The sequence below is a fragment of the Salvelinus sp. IW2-2015 genome, linkage group LG33 (assembly GCF_002910315.2).
Source record: "Salvelinus sp. IW2-2015 linkage group LG33, ASM291031v2, whole genome shotgun sequence".
NCBI lineage: Eukaryota > Metazoa > Chordata > Actinopteri > Salmoniformes > Salmonidae > Salvelinus > Salvelinus sp. IW2-2015.
The window spans coordinates 7218613-7243377 of record NC_036872.1 but is presented as its reverse complement, the minus strand read 5'-3'; the positions used below and the strand labels follow the sequence as shown (position 1 = coordinate 7243377).

General features: G+C 40.7%; 1 protein-coding gene across 1 annotated transcript in view; it reads right to left on the bottom strand.

The window, feature by feature from the left end:
- The window catches only part of LOC111957902 (disabled homolog 2-interacting protein-like), a 97648-nt gene extending 74610 nt beyond the window's left edge, over window positions 1–23038 (bottom strand). Inside the window, exon 1 of the mRNA XM_023978991.3 lies at window positions 22748–23038. Within this exon, the coding sequence (XP_023834759.1) occupies window positions 22748–22787 (40 nt within the window). The 5' untranslated portion in view covers window positions 22788–23038. The remainder of the gene's footprint in view (window positions 1–22747) is intronic.
- Between the last annotated feature and the right edge of the window lie 1727 nt (window positions 23039–24765).

Here is a 24765-nt window from a genome sequence, read left to right as displayed (position 1 = left end):
TTCAAGACTGTTGGAAAAGCATTCCAGGTGAAGCTGGTTAAGAGAATGCAAAGCTGTCATCAAGGCAAAGGGTGGTTACTTTGAAGAATATAAAATCTAAAACATATTTTGATTGGTTTAACACTTTTGGTTACTACATGATTCCATATGTGTTATTTCATAGTTGTGATGTCTTCACTATTATTCTACAATGTAGAAAATCTTCTTTTTTTTTTACTAAGAAAAACCCTTGAATGAGTAAGGTGTGTCCAAACTTTTGACTGGTACTGCATATCCACTAGGCTAATAAATACTGTTTCCTTTCGATTATTTAATGAACCTATATCATGTTATCCCTTTGGAGCGCATGCAAAAGCGATTTGGAGATGAAGGTGAGTGACAAAATGTATTACAATTAAATTTGAATGAACTGAATGATGAAGAGGGTGATTGAATTAAGAGCAATAGTGTAAGATTTTCTGTTTCTCTATTTCTGTTCGCACACAGTACATTTTTTATTTTGCTCTTCACTCGCAGTCACTTAGTAGCCTAGGCCTACTACCGACTGGTCACGTTGTACAGCGCCACATTTTCCTAACGGAAACCCAGAGGTCTTCTTAAGAAATTGTGAAATGCATTTTAGTTTCTTGGAATAAAAACACCATAATTGTAATCAATTGAATTAAGCCAAATTTCAAACAGTATAAACAGCACAACAAATACAATAATAATTTACAATAAATGCCATTTAGTCTGTTTTAACAAAAAAAGCTTTTAAAGTCTTTAGTACAGCCAAGATTAAAAACAGTCAAATTCAAATCGCTTTAGCCAACATGTTGCGGTTTATTCATTAAATATTCAAGGCTAATTTTGCTATTACCTTTTATAACTAAAATGCTTGATTATATTTAAAGTGTCCAATAAAGCAATTTAATAAAACACAAATCACAAAACAGAATAGCATGTTTTACGATGTATTTATCCGCGCTATAGTAGTTGGGGCTATGACTACGTAGACTTTGATCTGAAGCCATTCTTGTGATTATTGTGACTTTGCCATTGTAATTGTTTGTAAGCTTGTGTAGTCTAACATGAATCTATGATCGTATGCTATCCATTTGTTTTACTATCCATTTGAGAATTAACCAATGATATTAGGCCACTCTTGGCCATGATTACAGACACCTGTGTGTCTTTTGACACTATATAAACGAGTCATCCCACAGTGTTTGTGATTATACCCTGATGAAGACAGCTTTACTGTCGAAACGTTGGTAATAAAATTTTGCATCTGAGCTCCTAGAGTGTGCGGCTCTCCTTTATTTTCAAGTTTTCTACTCCGCTAGCCAGCACCTCGCCTAAATAGGTGTGCGTTTCATTCTCTTCTAGATGGGGCTATGGCTGCGCCATGTCACTGAAATTAACTTGTTAATCACATGCTTATATGCCACAGCCCTTTACAATATGAATACGATGGAATATAACAGAATATAATAGAAAGGTTATTCTCCCCAAATGGGTATTTGTCATCAGTAGGCATGGAGCTGCATATATTCTAGGAAAACATATTTTGAAAGAGAGACCATCTGTAAAAACTGCTGTGGTGTTTGGCAAAACTAGGTTAATTAAAAACCTTGGAATATGCTCTTTTGGAAAGGATATAGCAATAAAAATGTCTGGCCTGCATGGGCCTCTAGGATTATTTGGAAAAGTAAGCAAGCACCAACAAGCTTCACAAAGAAGCCCTCAAAGATGCCCTCTGGTGGTTGAACAAGCATTACTTGCAACAATGGCTGACAGTAAAATACTACGATATCATGCACTCCAATGTGCCAGAACATTCCGCAGCATCTCGCAAGCTGTGCTATGACGCAACTTTTAAATAAGAACCCACTGTAAACGTAGCTATAGTTGGCTAGGTCAACCAATAGAGGCCATTCTTTGAGTGCATGCATCCTCCAAAAGATGGAGAGGGACAGCTATCTACTTAACTTATGTAAGCCCAAAACAACACCACTCAGTTGCAGTGAAATGTCACTGGGTTGGGCTACAGACAATCCATTCTGGTTCACATGTGAAGGCTTAACTGATGGCGCGTTCAATGAAACTGGGAACTCGGGGTAGAAACGTGTTCCAACATTTTTATTAAATGTTTGAACGGTCATCCAACTCGGAATTACAAGTCAGAAACTCGGGCATCATCATTGAGCTCAGACTTCCCCGACGTGACAATTTTTCCCAGTCTGAGCTTGTTTTGTTTCCGAATTCTCAGTTGTCTTGAATGCACCAAAAGTAATAGGTTTTGGCCATGGTATAATGCATACGTTTTACTAAACAGTTAGTGCTAAATAGTACATAGTACAATTAGTACACAGAACGCAGTTTAATTAAGTAAGAAGTAGGCAAGCCAGATTTCAGACACGGCCAATGGTTTTCTGGACTGGGAACAGTGAATAACTTTGAGAATTAGGCATACTGCCTCAAGGTAGAACTACACTGCAGAGTGTGTTGATGTTAAAAAAATTTTTTACTCGAAGACAAGTGAAGTGCCAGATTCTTATTAGCCTTCTAAATTCATCAAAACAGAGGATAAATAATGACAACATCACTTCTCTGTGCATTTTGCTTGCATCAACATCCATGCTTAGTTAAATTCCTTGTGAGATTTCGTCGGCGAGTGGGTAACCCGCCTCTACCATCCGTCCTATTGACATAAGTGCAGTCATTAGAGAATAAACTGGATAAGCTCCGTTCGAGACTATACTACAAACGGGACATTAAAAACTGTAATATCACTGAAATTAATACAGAGAAGTGGCTGAACGACGACAAGGATGATATACAGTTGGCTGGGTTTTCCATGCATTGGCAAGAGAGACCGCTACCTCCAGTAAGATAAAGGGTAGTGGTCTGTGTCAATTTGTCAATAACAGCTGGTGCGCGAAAACTAATATTAAAGAAGTCTCAAGGTTTTGCTCACCTGAGTATCTGATAAGCTGTAGACCACACTATTTACCAAGAGAGTTTTCATCTATATTTTCCGTAGCTGTCTATTTACCACCACAAGCAGATGCTGGCACTAAGACCGCGCTTCATAAGGCCATAAGCAAACAAGAAAATGCTCATCCAGAGGTGGCGTTCCTAGCGGCCAAGGATTTTAATGCAAGAAAACTTAAATCCGTTTTACCTAATTTCTATCAGCATGTCACCAGAGCAACAAAGGAAACTCTAGACCACCTTTACTCCATACACAGAGACGGTACAAAGCTCTCCCTCGTCCTCCTTTTGGCAAATCAGACCATAATTCTATCCTCCTGATTCCTGCTAAACAAGGAAAAACTAAAGCGGGAAGTACCAGTGACTTGCTCAATACGGTAGTAATCAGATGAAGCAGATGCTAAGCTACAGGACTGTTTTGCTAGCACAGACTGGAATATGTTCCGGGATTGAGGACTACACCACATCAGTCACCGGATTCATCAATAAGTGCATCGATGACATCATCCCCACAGTGACCGTACGTACATACCCCAACCAGAAGCCATGGATTTCAGGCAACATCCGCACTGAGCTAAAAGGCTTTCAAGGAGCGGGACTCTAATCCGGACGCTTATAAGAAATGCCGCTATGCCCTCCGACAAACCATCAAAAATAGTCAATACAGGACTAAAATGTAATCCTACTACACTGGCTCTGCCTCTCGTCGGATGTGGCAGAGATGCAAACTATTATGGACTACAAAGGGAAGCCCAGCCGCGAGCTGCCCAGTGACACAAGCCTACCAGACGAGCTAAATTACTTCTATGTGCTCTTCAAGGCAAGCAACACTGAAGCATGCATTAGAGCACCATCTGTGCCGGACGACTGTGTGATCACGCTCTCTGTAGCCGATGTGAGCAAGACCATTAAACAGGTCAACATTCACAAGACGGGACACAAGGATGTCTACTCAGAGCATGCGCTGACCAACTGGCATGTGTCTTCACTGACATTTTCAACCTGTCCCTGGCCAAGTCAGCAATACCAACATGTTTCAAACAGACCACCATAGTCCCTGTGCCCAAGAACACCAAGGTAACCTGCCTAAGTGACTACCGACCCGTAGCACTCACGTCTGTAGCCATGAAGTGCTTTGAAAGGCTGGTCATGGCTCACATCAACACCATCATCAAATTCGTATACCGCTCCAACAGATCCACAGATGACGCAATCTTGATTGCACTCCACACTGCCCTTTCACACATGGACAAAAGGAACACCTACGTGAGAATGCTGTTCATTGACTATAGCTCAGCGTTCAACACCATAGTGCCCTCAAAGCTCATCACTAAGCTGAGGACCGTGGGACTAAACATCTCCCTCTGCAACTGGATCCTGGACTTCCTGACGGGGCGCCCTCGGGTGGTAAGGGTAGGCAACAACATCTGCCAAGCTGATCCTCAACACGGGGGCCCCTCAGGGGTGCGTGCTTAGTCCCCTCGTGTACTCCTTGTTCACCCACAACTGCGTGGCCAAGCACGATTCCAACACCGTCATTAAGTTTGCCGACGACACAACGGCGGTGGGCCTGATCACCGAAAACGATGAAACAGCCTAAGAGGGCTGAGCATTCTCCCATTCTTATTGACGGGGCTATCGTGGAGCAGGTCGAGAGTTCCTTGTTGTCAACATCGCCAAAAAACGATCATGGTCCAAACACACCAAGACAGTCGTGAAGAGGGCACGACAACGCCTATTCCTCCTCAGGAGACTGAAAAGATTTGGCATGGGTCCTCAGATCCTCAAAAAGGTCTACAGCTGCACCATCGAGGGCATCCTGACTGGTTGCACCATTGCCTGGTATAGCAACTGCTTGGCATCTGACCACAAGGCGCTACAAAGGGTAGTGTGTACGGCCCAGTACATCACTGGGGCCAAGCTTCCTGCGATCCAGGACCTCTATACCAGGCGGTGTCAGAGAAAGGCCCTAAATATTGCCAAAAAGACTCCAGCCACCGTAGTCATAGACTGTTTTCTCTGCTACCTCACGGCAAGCGGTACCGGAGCACCAAGTCTAGGTCCAAAAGACTTAACAGCTTCTACACCCAGGCCATGAGACTGCTGAACAGCTAATCAAATGGCTACCCAGACTATTTGCATTGACCCTCCCCTTTTTTTACCCTGCTGCTACTCATTGATTATGTATGCAGTCACTTTACCCCTACCTACATGTACATATTACCTCAATTACCTCGACAAACCTGTACCCCCGCACATTGACTCGGTACCGGTACCCCCTGTATACATAGCCTCGTTATTGTTATTTTATTGCGTTAGTTTATTCAGTAAATATTTAACTCTAATTTCTCTTAACTGCATTGTTAGTTAAGGGCTTGTAAATAAGCATTTCACGGTAAGGTCTACCTGCTGTATTCGGTACGTGACAAATACATTTTCATTTGAAATTCTGAACTTCAAACTAATTTATCTGTTGATTGAGTGCCTACGGGTATAATAATCCCCCCCCTCAAACCAATCCACTAACAATGTCAGTTGCCAAAACATGATATACAGTGATCCCTCGCCACTTCGCGGTTCACTTATCGCGGATTCGCTATTTCGCGGATTTTCATAATGCATTTTTTTTTTTTTTTTGGTGCATTGTGCTCTGCATTCTGATTCGCTAAAAACTCACTCCCGCTTCTTGTATCAAAACATGCTACGAATTGTGCTATCATTTTGTCGTCTCGTGCAGTTATGTGTACGTACATAAAACAGCTTGGCAAATTTACATTAAGTTGGCCAGGAAGGAAGGAAGGACTAACGCTTGGTCGCTTAGCAACCATGGTGCGAATGGCCACTGAACTTAAGCGAGTAGCTGAGGAATGGGACCCTTTGATGAGCCGTTCATTACAGTTCTCCAACGTAATCGATGGTGGCATGTCGGTGTACAAGGATCTTTTTGCAAAGAAGAAAAAAGAGCGACAACAGCTGCCTATCACTATGTTCTTCTCCCGAACAAACACACCTGCACCGCGGGCTTCAGAAGAAGAGAACACTGCAGAGCGCAGTCAGGATGCAGCGGCCCAGTCTGAAGAGCAGTGAAACGGCCTACACGTGAGTCACTGTATTTGTATACATGTAATAGTTGCTAATTGTAAAAAAAAAAAAAGTTTTCTATTTCGCGGATTTCACTTATCGCGGGTCATTTTCGGAACGTAACCCCCGCGATAAACGAGGGATTACTGTAATTCCAATCAAGACGACTTGTTAACTTTCCCCTAGTGATTTAAAATACACCCAGTCAATGCATTTGTGTCAGCAAAAGGACAGGGTCCAACAAACACACTGGAATGCTGGATTGTCAGCCTCCAGATCCAGATTACTTCCCACAACAATCCAAGCGCACAGACAAAAACAATTAAAATATGTTTGGGCTGACCCAGTTTCACCCCAGTCACAACAAATGTCTACATAGGCCTATACACTGAGTGTACAAAACATTTTTTTTTTAATCTTTGCTCTTTCCATGGCAGACTGACTAGGTGAAAGCTATGATCCCTTATTGATGTCACTTGTTATATCCACTTCAATCAGTGTAGATGAAGGGGAGGAGACAGATTAAAGAAGGATTTCTAAGCTTCGAGACAATTGAGCCTAGAGCTGTGTTCGAATACCCATGCTAACATACTGTATACTACATAATTAATGAGTATATAGTACATTGTATCAGTGCATTTTAGTATACTGTAAACGAATTGTATCGTTTCAGTTGAGCGTTCTAGAGCTTCGCCTGTCTACCAGAAGTTGATGCTGTTGCTGTGGAACCTCATGCTAGCTTGTTAGCATAGCAAATGACTAGCTAAACATTTAACAATTTCAGTTGTGTTCCTAAATTCTATCTGGAGTGCCAGAGTTGTCAGATTGTCCATTCATAAATTCGGAGCATTCAGAGCGCACACTGGACACTTTGGTCGAGGAGTAGGGTTGAGCAGAGCGAGCGTTCAACGGCAGTCAAGCACCCAAGCTAACTGGCTAATGTTGGCTAGCTACTTCCAGACACAAATGAGACTGAGAACCTCACTCTGCCCATTTTACTCGCCCTAGCAGAGCTGGTTAGTCGGTGTTCATGATATCTAGAATGTTGGTGACTGTACCTGTGCTGCTGGCAACAATTTAATTACGCTTTTTTTGCCGACGTTTACAGGCCATATTCAACGTGTGTTGAGCATTCCTAAATTAGTTAGTTATCCTGCGCGAGAGTGCTCTGAAATCAGAGTAGATAGCCAGAATGAACATTGTCCATTGAAACGCACAACGATTATACCGCTTAGCTAAGAATGATCTAGTCAATAAACGTTGGGTAGTTAGATAGCATATAGTTAATAATACTGCCTGGCAAGTTCAATGTATTAGTAGCCAACTAACATTAGGTAGCTAGCTAACATACAGGTACCTACTGCTGTAATGCTATGCAGTTCGTAAGGATAGCGTAGCTAACAAATTGTCAGCCAATATAACGTGTAACGTAACTTATTTGAAAAGTCATTACTTTGCTTAATAATTAGTTAAAGCAATGAATTTGTTTTCTCATTTCCTCGGACTTTGGCTGCATATTTTCCGCCATTTTCTTCAAATCTGAAAACATTGTGAAGCAACGTCCGTTTTCGTAAGAATTGCCGTATTTCTATTTCCTAAAAGCACGGAAATAGTGTCCACTTCATGTATATGTCGTATTTTGGTGAATTTAGTACGACATCCGGGAACTTATGGCATACTAACTAGATCCATATTATGACCAATAAGCATACTACATACTCAATTCACTTCACAAATAGTCCGTTATTGCGGTTAGTATGATTATTCGAACACAGCTATGGATTGTGTGTGTGGCATTCAGTGGGTGAATTGGCAAGACTAAATATTTAAGTGCCTTTGAACGGGGTATGGTTAGGGCTGTTGCGGCGACTGTTTTACCTCTACACCGGCAGTCACGAGTCATGACCACAGTAAAATTCCAGGTGACCGTTGAGTCATGGTAATCTCCTTTTATACACTCTAGACATGCTTTGTTAGTACCCAACTTGCTAATGACCATCAGGTCCTAATGGTCTGGTACGCAGGGCTCTATTGTCCCTCTACCCACTCTGACATCAAGGCAAATCAAATACAATAAAAAAAATATACAAAAATCACACACTCATCAAAACAGTACGTGCTTTTAAAACTCACCTCACTGTGATGATCAATTTGAAAAAAATAAGTTCAAAAGCAGGTTGAAACTGATTGTAAAACATGGTCATTGTCACAACAAAATGGACAGCGCTTTCTAAGGTGATGATTAATTCAAAACGCCCATACACATATTAGAGCTTATACATAAGCATAGGCTTATGAGACAAGACAGAATTTTTAAACATTTTTATAAAGTTATGATTCTGCCTTATGCAATTCATAGCCTACCACATATTACGCATGGCAGAAACTAAACTGATTCACGATGTCTTTAGTACATAATTGGTCTCGCGGCTAGCCTATTCTCCAAAATTATAAATCAATTAGAGTAATCGTCTTTGAGTGTGGACTGTATTATTATGCATACTGGGTAGACTCATTACCTTATGCTAGGCTCCAAAATGTCTATCCATTAGTCTGGGAGAGAACGTATAGCCCTAGGCGATGCTGTTGGTTCATTGCTTGTGTAGAGTGGCTTATAGGTAGCCTACAATTATAGTGAATTTGTATTTGATTTTGAGTAGGGAAAGTTTTATATTTTCATCAGTAATTGGGTGGCACATTACCTTTAGCTATACCGAATATCCACCACCATGCGTTTCCATCTATCTCTCCTTTATTCTTTTCTTGGTCGTGCAGAGAGGCTGGCCATCAACAGTTTAGTGAAATATGTTTTGTTGCAAAATCATGTTACTATCAATGTTCCCGAACAGATTTCACTTGGTTTCCCAAATTAAGCACTGGGTAGCTGCAGGAACAGGGTTGGAGAGCGCCTGGCGTACAGAGTTTAGGCCGGAATATCACCAGCGCCCAGCGAGAGCATGCTCCTCAAACAGTGGTTGATGCACGGAGTAATATAAGTGTTGTTATATTTATTTCTCGGCTGCTCATATGAAGCACAGCTCAGCTATAAAACTGAAGTAGCCTAGCAGGCTTCACTGAGAAATGGACCGACAGGAAAGCGCGTGGCCGCAATTTGCTATTCGAGTGCATACAGATGGCATGTCTTTTTTTCCGCTGTCCATTTGATTATAAATCAAAACTAATTTGACATATTCGCAAAGACAAGATTTAATTGAGAATAGTCTGATGGGTGAAAATATGATCACTTGAGAGAACAGCTATACAGCCTGAGGCAAGGAACGCTTTTTTTTTCAACTTTCTCAAATCATCAATAGCCTATAGTTAAATCAAGCAGCCCATAATATGTTTTGATTCCTAAGATTTGTATCATTCACAACTAAATGTGCCCAATAACTCTAAATCTAGCTTTTAAGACCTGTTTCAAATGATAACTTTTACACTCAACATAGCAACTTCATATGTGCACTCGCTTCAGCTAAGTTCAATTACATTCTTTTTACTATAAAATCATATAATATAAAATAATGGTATATCTTGTCAGCTAAATGAACAAGCCTACAGCCTATGGCATGGAGCATAGCCAGAAAATATACAGTAGGCAAACTCATATTCTGTTCTTTGGAAATAGATTTTCTTCACAACATAATTTTTCTTTAGACTTGACTAAAATAAGGGTGTACATTAAATTGATTTATTTTACTTTTTTAAATGTAGATGTTCCAAAAGGTGCACATCAGCGGCTTGTATGCAGCTTGTATGCGTGGACGCCTGGAGATACTAAACGTGTTTATGTTCATTAACGCTCAATTACCGTGAGACCGGCAGTCTTTTGCATGACAATAACCAGCTGACAAAAGTGCATGACCACCACAGCCCTAGTAGGTGCCAAGTGCAAAAGTTTGTCTCAAGTACTGCAGCACTGCTTGGTTTTTCACGGTCAACAGTTTCCTGTGTGTACCAAGAATGGTCCACCATTCAAAGGACAACCAGCCAACTTGACAACTGTGGGAAGCATTGGGTTCAGCATCCCTGTGGAACGCTTTCGACACCTTGTAGAGTCCATGCCCCGATGAATTGAGGCTGTTCTGAGGGCAAGAGGGAGAGAGTAGTGCAACACAATATTAGGAAGTGCTCTTAATGTTTTGTACACTACGTGTATATGGCCAATAATGCAGTAATAAGCTACTGTGTGTACTGTCTAGTGTTTATACATAACAAATGCTGCAAAAATACATGTTCATACTCACAAAAACAATTTCACAAAAAAATAGTTTAAGGAAAAAAAGTATAATATTTGTAATCTCCCTAACATGCATCCCTGAAAGAATGTTCCAACAACCTCCAGTCCCTAAAAAATCCCTGCCATGCTGCAAGCAGTTTAGAGGACACATGACGCCTTGACATCTTTCAGTTGGTCGTTTTTTCAGCCTTCATAAATTGCAATTCATGCCTCTGGGGGGGATGGTAATACAGCTGTAATAGGATCAAACCCCTTTGGAATTCTAGCCCTCTTAAGCATGTCACATACGCTCAGTCACCCACCCCTCAGTCTGGTATGCTCCTTCAAACCTAGTGCTGCTCCCTCCTGCCTGCCCGCTGCTGCTGTGAAAGGCTTCTGTGAAAAGCCTGGGGGCCCTGAATGCTCCACAACTCTGCTCTTCCAAAAACAAAACTAATCTCTGGAGTTCGCTCAAATCATTCGTGTTCCAAAAGCTGTCATCGTTTAAAGCAGAGGCCAGGCCAGAAATACAGGCAGAGGTGTTTCATGCCATGATGCAGAAATTGTCTTAGGAGCAGGAAACAGAGAGATCTGGGTGACCTACTTGAGTCTGCATGCTGTTCCAATCTTTTTAGTAGTTGTGAGTATGGCCAATGTGAGATATTAGCCTGTAAATCATCCAAAATACATGCAGTAGAGATAGACCCTCAGAAAGCCAAACTGTTTGCTTTTAAATCCAAGATGGTTCTACTTGAGACTCTGATACTCACCATTACAGTGAAGGATATCTTTATACTCAAATCTAATTAGTGATACCAAATGAAGGATTATTCTAAACTCCAGTAATCAGCTTATTACTCCACCCAGCTCTGGCCAACGAAAACTTTGCTAACGCTTCAGTTAGCAAATTCTCCATTGGCTTTCATTCCTTTTTCTCGTGTTAAAAAGAAACTTTAACATTTTTTTTTTTTACAAAAATTGTTAAAAACAATGAACACCTTCAGTACAACATCCAAAAATCTGAGGACTCCATTTGCCAGGACTAACATTGGGCCTGTCACCTACTGAAGCAGCTAACTTCTCACACCAAGTCAGCCTTTACGGCAGAGTCAGAGCCAGACAATCAGGCATTATACACAACATTGCATTAAATGTTCCTATATTTTAATATTAATCCTGTGGAACAACCTATTCACAGCACAATCTTTATCTTCAAATCTTCAGATTAACATTGATGGTATTCTAGCTACACTTATCACAGATGGTTGTTTTAGGATGAAAAGATAGTCAAAGCCTTCATCTGGATTAGAAAGCTTATCATTAGCATGCTGACGGTGTGTCTACATGTAAAGATTAGGGTTGCAACATTTCTGAAACTTTCCTCAAGTTCCCGAGCATATGATGCAAAACTCATCATACTGGCTGTATTTCTGCCTGCTTGAATGGCGAATAGCTCAGATACACATGAAAACACCCCAGGAATCAATAGAACATTGCTCAGATGCACAAAAACAATATAACATTCAAAATGGGTGAATTTCCCTTTAACTTATCCTCTAAGCTACATTTCTAGCTTTCTGTTTGAGCACAGAGAAGATTCTAGGAGTGAGAGAGTTTAGTAAAGGAGTGGATTATTCTAAAACCCAGGGTGGAAAAAGTTTGCGGAAATAATACCCTGATGGGAGGATAATAAGCAGTGTTGTGTACTTTCTCTCTGGAGGCACCTTCTCGAGCCAGTTGGTGGTAAACTGGTAGGGAACTGTTGTTTCTGCAAAGCAGTATGATTCAGAGCAGTCAAGAGACACAAAATTCCAACACACAAATCACTAGATAGGGTACATACAGCAACCAACCAAATTTGAAAAACATTTAAGAGAAACGCACTTCAACACAGCACATAAAGCAAACAGCAAAAAAATAAAAAAAATAAAAATCCTCATTCCCCATGGTTTCACTAAAGTTTACGGGCTCTTACAGCCTTGCCACATTTCTGTGGCTTGTTTCAGAGTATTGAAATGTGACTACTGATGGGAGGATTATACAAAACATACTGCAAAGAAGAACTTCACTTTGGTGACTTATGGGTGGTGAAGTCACAACTTGGCATGATCGAAGAGCAACCTGCTGTCATTTCTATACGGGCATTACAATGGCGGTAAACTAGATTTGAAAACAAAGCATTTAGAAGCATTGCTGACTCTGGAGTTTTGTGGTTGGAATGCACACTGTGGATTTCACTGTCCGTCTTCCACAAAGAACACACATTTTATTTTAAAGATCACACGTGAGAAAGGTGTATGGATGAAGGAAAACTTCAGAGGACTTTTTCTAATTTCTCACTTCAAAGAAAGAGAGTGACTTCCTCTGTAAGCTGACTAGTAAATTGGAGCAATCCAAAATGTCCCATGCCATTTCCCCTCCTCTCAACCCAGAGGCAGTCACAGAAGTACCCATGACAAAGTCAAGATTGCTTCTCCGAGTTCTGTCCCTCCCTCTTTCAAGAGTAAAGAAAATAAATTAGGGATTTTTCTGTTCAGGAGCTGTTTGGGTACTGGGTTACAGAAATACTCTCTCCCTCTGTGGCATTCAGGGGAACAAATGCTGCAGAGAGCTACATTCCTGGCTTAGAAGAGCCAATCAGAGGGCAGAGTATAGAGTGAGTAGGCCCAAGCTGGCCCTGGACCTGAAGTCCCTCTCTAAAGTACCAGTTACAACTGAGAAGGCAGGCTTCACAAGCCTTGTGAAATGTGCTTAAAAAAGGGGCAATATTTGGATTATTGATAACCTACATTACCAAAAGTATGTGGACAACTTTACGAACATCTCATTCCAAAATCATGGGCATTAATATGGAGTTGGTCCCCCCTTTGCTGCTATAACAGCCTCCATCCACTCTTCTGCGAAGGCTTTCCACTAGATGTTGGAACATTTCTGCAGGGACTAGTGAGGCAACAAGAGCATTAGTGAGGTTAGGCACTGATGTTGGGCGATTTGACCTGGCTCGCAGTCGGCGTTCCAATTCATCCCAAAGGTTTCGATGGGGTTGAGGTCAGGGCTCTGTGCAGGCCAGTCAAGTTCTTCCATACCAATCTCGACAAACCATTTCTGTATGGACATCTTTGTGCACGGGGCATTGTCATGTTGAAACAGAAAAGGGCCTTCCCCATACGGTTGCCACAAAGTTGGAAGCTCAGAACCGTCTAGAATGTCATTGTATGCTGTAGCGTTAAGATTTCCCTTCGCTGGAACTAAGGGTCCTAGCCCGAACCGTGAAAAACAGTTCCAGACCATTATTCCTCCTCCACCAAACTTTACAGTTGGCACTATGCATTGGGGCAGCTAGCGTTCTTCTGGCATCCACCAAACCCAGATTCGTCCGTCGGACTGCCAGATGCTGAAGCGTGATTCATCACCTCAGAGAACGTGTTTCCACTGCTCCAGAGTCCAATGGCGGCAAACAGTTTTTGGGCTGACGTTGTTTCCAAAGGCAGTTTGGAACACGGTAGTGAGTGTTACAACAGAGGACAGACGATTTTTAGGTGCTATGCACTTCATCAGTCGGCGGTCCCGTTCTGTGAGCTAGTGTGGCCTACCACTTCGCGGCTGAGCCGTTGTTGCGGTTAGACATTTATACTTCACAATAACAGCACTTACAGTTGACCGGGGCATTTCTAGCAGGGCAGAAATTTGAAGAAATGACTTGTTGGAAAGGTGGTATTGTCACGTTCGTCATAACGATGAGACTAAGGCGCAGCGTGATATGAATACATACTTCTTTTCATAAAGAAATAACACTGAACAAACTAACTGTCACGCCCTGGCCTTAGTATTATTTGTTTTATTTATTATTTTAGTTAGGTCAGGGTGTGACATGGGGTATGTGTGTATTTTGGGGTATTATATGGTAGAGGGGGTGTTGGTTGTAGTTTATGGTTTTGTGTTGAGTGTATGTATCTAGCTGTGTCTATGGGTGTGTAGTTTACTAGGAAAGTCTATGGTGGCCGGAATGGGTTCTCAATTAGAGACAGCTGATTTCTGTTGTCTCTAATTGGGAGCCATATTTAAGGCTGCCATAGGCTTTAGCTGTTTGTGGGTCATTGTACATGTCGACGTAAGTAGTTTGTGTGTGCACTTGCGTTTTAGGTTTCACGATRGTTTGTTGTTTGGTTAGTGTGTTAAGTGTTACGTGTTCATCTTCGTCGTTATAATTAAAGAAGATGTATTCAAGTCATGTTGCGCCTTGGTCCTCTCTTTCACGTCAACACGATCGTAACACTAACACAATAACAAAACGACCGTGCAGCTATAATACACAAGTGCTGACATGCAACTACACATAGACAATAACCCACAAAACCTAAATGGAAATGGCAACCTAAATAGGATCCCCAATCAGAGACAACGATAAACAGCTGTCTCTGATTGGGAACCAATTCAGGCCACCATAGACCTACAATATGCCTTGACTAACAAACACCCCATGACATACAAAAATCCTAGACAGGTCAAACAAGCATACCCCCCCCACATCACACCCTGACCTGACCAAAATAATACAGAAAACATAGATAACTAAAGTCAGGGCGTGACAGGTATCCTATGACGGTGCCACGTTCAAAGTCACAGAGCTCTTCAGTAAGGCCATTCTACTGCCAATGTTTGTCTATGGAGATGGCAGGGCTGTGTGCTCAATTTTAAACACCTGTCACCTGTTTTATACACCAACGGGTGTGGCTGAAATAGTCTAATCCACTAATTTGAAGGACTGTCCACATACACTATACTGTGTATATACACAAAAGTATGTATAATATAACTTATAAATATCTTAGTTCAACTGTCGTACCCCATCAGAACCCAAAATATAAACTTGTTTTACTCCAATGTTTGTAAGAAGTACATGTAAACAAACACTGTATACCCAGCTAGCACTTAACATTCTGAGAACCATATGTTTCTTAAGAATTTTGTGAGAACGTGGTTGTCATATGGATATTTTGCATACAACCTTCCCATAACTTTCTGGGAATGGTGCAGGATAGTTAATTGGCTTTGGAAGATTCTCAGCACATTTAAGGAACAAAAAATATATTGGTATTTCTTACTTTAACTGAATGTTTCTTAAAAATATCTAACATGGTTACATTTCATTTCGGCAATGTACTAGTTCAGAGAACATTAAGAAGGAAAAATTCTTCTGTGGGAATTACAATACTTCAGCATAATGTTTTCGACAGGTTTCCTCTGGGTTCTATTACAACTCATGTTCTCAGAACATTAAGAAAATGTTCCATAAAAACCACAAGAAAACATTAGTAACGTTCAAAGAACGTTCTAAGAATGTTATTTTAAAACATAGATTCCGTTCTCAGTGTCAACAAAACTCTGTCCTTTATCTTGTTAAGTGTGTTAAGGTGTAAGCTTGGTCAGTATACTATATATATATATATATATATATATATATATATATATATATATATATATACTGGGGTGTTTGTAAATAGCCACGGAATGTTTTTTCAATACAGTATGGAATTCACAACTAAATGTTTGCCAGCTGGATATGTTATAACTGTCTAAAATGTGACAAATGCTCTGCAGTTGTGCATTTGGTTTGCTAATTTAGTAGCTAGTTAGCTTCATCCAAAATCAAGTTTTGCTTGGTAACAGCAGAGAATCCCCTCCTGGATCTAGATCCTTGCTGTCTAATATTTGTTTTGTGCGTGCAGCAAACTGTGAGTAGCATCTTTTTGATACTTGTATAACTTTTTGAGCTGTGATGTCTGTCCTGAAAATAGTTTAGGTCAGAGACTGTACAAAATGTTCGCAAAGCACTCGTTAGCATTTATTTAGCATTCTCTATGGGATTTTACATCTACTTGTTAGCATTGTTAACCTTTGGATTAGAGGCTGTGGGGTTCAAAAACTGCACCCCTTATGTTCAGTGCCAGTATTACTGTCACGACTTCCGCCGAAGTCGGTTCCTCTCCTTGTTTGGGCGGCGTTCGGCGGTCGACGTCACCGGTCTTCTAGCCATCGCCGCTCCACCTTTCATTTTCCATTTGTTTTGTCTTGTTTTCCTGCACACCTGGTTTACGTCTCCTCATAATTACTATGTGTATTTAGCCCTCTGTTCCCTCCATGTCTGTGTGGGGTATTGCTTATTTGTCGAGGTTGGCACGCTTCCGGCTGGTTAGCGCCAGGTTTTTATGTATTAACTGTGTTTTGTGGCAGCCTGTACTTTATACTTTGTTTGCGGTACTTTGTGCTGCCTTACTTGTTTTGGACATTTGGTTTTGGTGACGCTGTTGCGTTCTGGTCTTACTATTTGCCTCAGTAAAGTGCTTCATGTTCACTCATCTCTGCTCTCCTGCGCCTGACTTCCATGCACCAGCTACACCCACCGTTGACAATTACAGAATATCCCGGTATGGCATAAGGTTGGTATGAAGGTATGAGAATATGGATACCACCCAAGCCTATTTAGGTGTGTTGGCTCACTAATTGGCCACTCCTGATCCTAATGAGTGTTTCCATTGAAATGGGGTCTGTTTTTATACACTAAAATGAGCAGCTTTGTAGGAGTTTAAAAAAAACATGGCTTGCTAGCTGAGGACTAATTCCAAAGACAGAGAACAGAATATCACAGGTTTGAATCTCAATGACACCGTGCCAAAATAAAAAAAGAAATGTGTTTGCATGATTAATGCCTAAGCAAATTCATTTCCATTTGTCCCATCTGTGCCTGGAGTTCAGAACAGCTAAAGGGAAAAGTCAACATTTTTCAACTTCATATTCATCGTCTCCAGCCCAATCCCAACATCAACATGTGAAAATGCTACGTTTCTATGTTTTCTTATTCATGTGATTTTTACCAATTGTGAGTAGGCACTTCCTACTAGTTGTCTACTAATTGGTTGATGATGTCATTGGAAACACATATCTATCTTTTTTACTACAAAACATAGAAACGTGCCATTTTCACATATGTTGATGTTGGGGTGGTACTGGAGATTTTGAATATGAAGTAAGAAAAGTGATGTTTACCTTTAACCCAAACTAAGATAGCAGGTTTATTAAGTCTTATTGAAACATTCAGTGAAAGTTAAGAAAAACCTCCAAATAACCTTTACATTATATTCAAAACTTTCACAACATTTAGAGAATGTTCTCAGAAAATGTATTTAATTTCCTTCAAATAACCTATAATTTCCATTCTCAGGACTTTTATAAAACCTCCCAGGAAATAGTTTAGGGAACCTTAGTAAAACTTCCTCAGAACCCCCCTGCAACCTAAAAAATGTACATTCCCAGAACTGGAGAAAAGTTAACTTCCATTCTCAGAATGTTTAAAAAAGCATTCATTTTTACCGGTCGGGAAAATTATGGCTTCGTTCCCAGAACCAATGGCAAACCAAAAACATATGTTCCCACAACTTCCAAGGTACCAAATGTGCTAGCCTCAAATATTGGTTAAAACGACTGTGATATCATGGATGGTCAGTCCATAGCTCTGTCTATGAATTTGAGAGTGGTTATATATTTCTCCAGGCCCACCCCTCTACGTTTTACCAAAACAGTGACAACACTTTATTGTTTCAACTGTGGCTTGACCCTTTAAAAAGAGGCATAGACAAATGTATAATTTTCTTCACCTTACATAAGATTGATAATAATACAGGGCTTTGAAAATATGGCCTCGTTTTGGGAAGTGTTTTTATCCAGTCTCTTGAACAAGGGAGCTTCATGGTCCACAAAGAGGGATAATACAATTCTGAATTTTGTAAAATATTTTTCTTTCTATGCTGTCACTGCAACTGGTATGTCTGAACTTGTACACTGTTTATTGACCGCAGACAGCAACATTTTCATAAACATTCATATTTTTAATCCCAGCAATCCACTGGGCTTTAAGCAAATATAGGGCGTTATACTTCCAGCCCTGGATCTCTTGAAGACAAAAAAGCCCAGTAAAACATGTATAATGAGTATAAATAGAGGGTGAAAAATGGCTACAGACTGATTCGAAATAAACTGGCCTGCATCTCTGGTCTGACACCATCGCCTGGTCTACAGCCCATTGCTATGAGTCTATCATTGTCTCTCACTGCATGGTGCACTCCAGTCTATTGGCCTAACAAGCTGTGCGAGACAGAACATCCTGAGCGGAGGACTATAGAAACAGAGAAGATTGGGCAGAGGATTTATACAGCTGCTCTTTTGCAGACAAAGACACTTGTGTGCAGCATGTGAGGTCAGCAAATTGCCCTGACGTATGACGGCTAGCTGAGCCCTCTCCGAAGGAATTCGAACTTCAAACGTCACAAGCCCACATGCTTATATGTCAAAGATGGAGCACGAGATCTATAGTAAAAGGATGTTTGTTTATTTTTTTCCCCCCTCTTCGGTAGCTCAACAGTCCAACAGGTCAAATATTTCACACCAAGGGCAATATTTTGTCACACCTTGTAGCCTAATTTAGTCAAACTATGATCTTCATATTTGACAACTAAAATCAGTACAACTGAGCTGAAAAGGACTCTTATCATTACTGCAAACATTTAATAGAAATGTAAAATCTCTCGAATCCCTCCCTTGCCTTCAAGGTGAATTGAAGTGCCAAAGTAAAACCACAGAAGCACATAGCATGAGCAACGACAGCTTAGACTTGTTACTTGATTCAAAGACAAGCTGAAGAATGACGATAAAAATGAGAAGTGGCAGCCTTTTCACCTTCATAACATGGGAAGAGCAATTGTCAGCTAGCCTTCATGTAAAACATACTTTCACAACAGTACAGGATAAACCACGTGGATTTAGAAACACAACAAATACCATTGCATAGACTAAAAAAGTTAAAATGTAACATCTGTCAGTTTAAAGCGAGATAAGTAATGCATCTACGCAGTTCAACTCCCACAAGGTTGAGTCAAAAAGAAGTGCACCATTGTTCAGTCAGTCATCCCATTAAATTCAGAGGCAAGCGCTTTTCTTTTCAAGAGGGCGAAAATGGACTGGGATCCAATAAAATGTCATCCACAATCCTCATCTTTTTTTACACTTTCAGAGCTTGCTGGGCTTCACCACCATTTTTAACTCAAAAAGCATTAGCAAGCCGTACCATGTTTTTTGAGGGCATTGTAATTGATACAATATGCAAATAGACTTCTATTTGGTACAAAAACTATTTGTGTTTTTGGTCACAGAAATAAGGCAGACACTTATGTACACTGGAATAATTGTTCAATCTGGAGGGGGGACTCATCCCGAGCAGACATATCCTTCCATGTAAGAGGGGATAAAAACTTGTTAACTTGCTTAAAAAAAAGTTAAAAAATAAACATGGGAGATTTTTGTAAGCCGCCGTACAACACATTACAATTTTATACTTTTTTGATTACGTTTGCAATACGCCTGAGTGGTTAGGTTCTTTGGTTTTCGGCTTGTAAGACATTCTGTATCTAAATGTTGGCAGTGAATATGACAACTTTGGGTACTAGGGAGACATCTAAATGACAAGATGAACAACAGATGGGACCCAAGTGTAATGCCACTGAGGTACTGTATGTACATCTGTTCTTTCTCCCCAACAGTACCCTCTGCGGGGCCGGTAGACAACCGTATGCATCCTGTTTTCAGGTGAAATTAAAGAGAGCCTGTGACTTCCGCTTTTGGACGTTAACAAGGCGACACTCCATCTTAACTCCTCCCCATTTACTGGATTGGTTCAACTGTGCAGAAGAGAACCTCTCCCAAAAATAGTGTTAGGTTTCCCCAACAATAGAGTTAAGATCCAGATCCTCAGCTGCACCATCGAGAGCATTCTGACCCGCCTGATATGGCAACTGTTCGGAATCTGACCGTAAGGCGCTACAGAGGGTAGTGCGTACAGCCCAGTATATCACCAGATCACCAGGGCCAAGCTTCCTGCCATCCAGGACCTATATAATAGGTGGGGTCAGAGGAAAGCCCAACAAATTGTCACAGACTCCAATCAACCAAGTCATAGACTGATTTCTCTGCTACCGCACGGCAAGTGGTACCAGAGCGCCAAGTCTAGGACCAAAAGGCTCCTTAACAGCTTCTACCCCCAAGCCATAAGACTGCTGAACAATTAAATCAAAATGGCCACCGGACTATTTACATTGACACCCCGCCCCCTCCATTTGTTTTGTACACTGCTGCTACTCGCTGTTTATTATCTATGCAGTCACTTCACCCCTACCTACATGTTCAAATTACCTCAACTAACCTGTACCCCCACACATTGACTTGGTACCGGTACTCCCTGTATATAGCCTTGTTATTGTGTTATTATTATTTACTTTAGTTTATTTGGTAAATATTTACTTAAATCTTCTTGAGGTGGACTGTTGGTTAAGGGCTTGTGAGTAAGCATTTCATGGTAAGGTCTACACTTATTGTATTGCGCGCATGTGACAAAAAAGTTTGATTTTGAGATCATCTCTCAAACTAAAATAACAAATGCATCATAGGCTATTGTAGAGCTAGACAATATGGACAAATATCGCGATATCCATATCGTGATAAATTGCCGCGATAATGATAAATAGAACAACATGTTTATAACGTTAATGTACACACATTTTTGTATCCTTTAAACTACTTAAATGTAATGGTTGTAGCTATCAATTGTACCATTAACAATCACTCAATATTAATTAAGTAATATTATTAGCAAACTTATTTCATTTCAAACTTCCCATTTCTGTAGTGTAGGCTATTTATCGTAAAGAACGATATCAGCAAAATGCCTGCGATCAGTGATTGGTATCGATCATTTTCGCTTTATTGTCCCATCTCTAGGCAATCGTCAACTCGCCATTGCAACACAGCATTAAAATGTTGACTCTAATTTCATGCTAAAGCAGATTATGTCAATTTTGATATGTCATCAAGATTATGCTAACTCCTTACATCTAGGGCTAATGCAGGCTGTCTGGAGCATGTAATCCCTTAGTGTTAAAAAAACTAATTGTTCTGGATACTTTAGAGAACGATGAGATAGCATTATGTCAAATTGACTGTTGATATCGATATTTCAGCACATCATTCATTCATATTTGAGGAGGAATTTATGATTGTGTTTTTCAGGCCATAGTAGTAGTCAAAAAGGCTCGTACCAGTATCTTTCTAGACTGTTCGCAAGGATATTCTAGTACTGACAGTGACTCCTGCAAGTGCTAATAAAATGAATTATTCATCACACCACAACATTGCATGCTCATGAAGCTAGAAATGCAAAGATATGCATTCACATTAACCATGGGGCATGTTAAATAGAAAAATAGGCTGATGTCTCCCTTCAAATTCATTCAAACGCTAACATACTAAAGAACAGTATAAGAAAATGTGTTGATCATATCAGGGAACTGGCATGAATTCATTGGCAGTCACACAAAAAGCTCACCTGGCAGTCATGAACAAAGAGGTGTCTAGATTACATACTGGTGCATCAAGGGTTGTTTAGAACCCAGACAATTTTACACTGGAGGAAGACTGCCTGAGCATCAGGATGGATGGCTATTTTAACTCATACTAGAGTGTGTACTGTAGATACTAGACAATTACTTCAAATGAGGTGAAGCAGATAGTTGTGGGATTTTAATATTTCCAAGGAAAGTTGGGCCAAACAGTGGTTTTGGTATGGTATTCTCGTGACAAATGTTAAAGTGGCACAGAGCCCGGCTAATAAAACGGAATAAATCCAAGTCAGCCAAGTGTGGCTCTAGAAATATTCTAACCTGGACTCATGTTGAAACTAAAGCCACACTTCAAGTTGATCGGTATATGATACAAAGTAGAATTTATCCTCAACCGTTCATTGAACAGTTGTTCTCCTGAAAATGTTAAATAAATGTACAAGCTTTCAAGGCAAACAATTACGTCTCCGTTCTCAAAAATGTAATGAGTCCTACACGTCCTCACACTTGAACCGGTGCTGCGTACTTTGCACAATATTCATGCTATTCTTTAGAAGATGCAAAAACAGATTTGTATGGGTCATTCAGCTCACAGATTACAGAGTGGAAATCCAGTTGCGGCACAGATTGCTTGACTTTATTCTGAGACAGAAGAATATTTATATGAATCTCTTGTTGCAGACAGCATTCTAAGCAAAAAGTGTCCACTCACTTTTTTTGACTAAAGCATTCATATGGACTAAGAATTCGTCCTAGTAGCGTCAAACATCCTCTTGAATACAGTATTAGTACCCCCCCGGCATCTGCTCTGTCTACTCGAACAAAACATTTGATTCATAGGAATTCCACAAGCAATCTGCATCAACAGCAAACAACCCCACTTCACTAGAACTCCAATCTGGAAATGAGTGAAAAAGAAGCACAAAGAGAACAGCCGCCAGTCTTGCTGATCTCAAAGCTCCCATTGCCACGGGGACTGAAGCAGATTTCAACAGGTTGTCTGCTTGATTTAACAAGTTGCCCTTACCATTGTAGCTCTCCAGTTCGGCCGCGTTGTCCAACTCCATAACTTCAAAGCACCGAATGAGGCATGCTCCTCTCTGCCAATTGTGTTTGTGTGTGTGCGGATGTAGAATGGAGTGAGGCACAGAAACCTAGCCTCGTCTCCCGCCTACCAGAGTGAGTAGCGCTGCCTGGTTTTGCAGGGGCAGCTGTGCTGTGTTCTGGCTGCTGCTGTGATACATCTGGCAGCCTTTCCAAGTCTATGATTAAGTTGGGCTCAACATAGGGCCTCACTGCCAGCTCTCGCTCCTCAACTCTTAAAGACACAGCACATTTTTTATCATCTGCCTTTCACCAGACGGTCACTTAACAAGTTCAGAATCCCTCTCACTTCAGTTCTCTGAGATCCTGACCAATGGCCAGCGACAACCAGATCCTCTACTACATGAACACGTGGTGATGCAGGACCACAGCTAAGGGCGCTACTGAGCAAAAACAAGCAGTAGCAGGCAAATTGATGGATTAGATCAATTAATTTCCATTTTGAGTCCTGTGGTCACGGTTAGCCATTATTACAGCGTACTGTGAAAGAATTACAATAAATGTTGTAATTGAAACTTGAGACCTCCAGTGGTGAGGAAAGGAAATAGGCTAGATTCACCCGTGTCTCAGTAGTAAGAGGTGCTGTAGGAGCAACGGTAGAGTTTACCTTACTCAGCAGCAAGCCGTCACTGTCTGGAATACGACTTAAAGAGCGACTGCATCCTAAAAACCAACAAATCCCGTTGAAAATGGCATCGATGGGAGTCTGAATCATGTGTTATAGTGTCAAATTTGACTACAAAGTGTAAATAGAATAATTCGGGTCATAAAGTCAGTCTCATCTAAAACGGAGTTTGGAACCTCAGCGGGTCACAACTAGTAAATGAACGTTGGGTTGGGATTACAATTATGTTAACAAATCATGCCCCCTTTGACACAACTGTGTGGGAGTTGAACTGCGTAGATGCATTACTTAGCTTTAAACTGACAGATAAAGATAATTTGTAACCTTTAGTCTATATAGTTTTTGTGTTTCTAAATACACTTGGTTTATTCTATACAGTGGCGATTTTTAGCATGTAAATCTTGGTAAAATAAAAACCATTTGGTATGCATGCCAGCAAAGCCATAACACACCACTAAACAACACATGAATTGCTCTATAACTGTGACAAACGGTGCCCACAAACTGTTAAGGCCTACATAAAGCTGTCCCAACACCTTACTACTGCTACACCTGGCTTTCAGCGTAGCCTTGTCTGGTAGCGAAACAGTTCATTCAGCCTCATTTACTGCCGTTTAAAAAAAACATTGCTGATTTGGCTGACTTGCTTAAACAAATGTGGTTTCTACTGACATTTGAGATGTACAAACTATGGCATAAGGGGACGACAAGCGGATAAGAGACAATCCATAATTTCGATTAAGACATTAATGAGCAAGCAATGACAGACGTAGTCAATATAACTATTTGTTCAGCACTTGAAATGTACAGCGATAGAATTCAGAACATGGGCCGTTCTTACAGTGTACTCCCTGTACAAGTCAGAACCGTAGGATAAATAAAGGGGGCATATAAACAGACAATGAATGCTCTTACAATATTCGATGATTACATTTCTCTAAAACAGGTTATATGTGAACCACCAAGTCAGAACAGTAGGTGAAATTAAGAGGTGAAACTATACCAAATTATTAGGGTGAGGCACATTGAACGCTGTTTGGGTCTTTGCATGTCAAAAAGAGATAATGTCATATAACACCATTTGACACATCAAATAACACAATTCTATTATAGAATGTTGTGTGTGCTGAATTTGCAAGCCAAGCGCCACCACTACTATCAGTAGCACTGTCAAAACTGTCCAAAAAAAGTTGCAAACAAGCACACACCGGGCCATGAACGATGTGTTTACAATACCGCGTTGGTGAAAATAGACAAATTATTAGGATGAGGCACATGGGCTACTAACAGCTTACTACACAACATACACTTAGTAT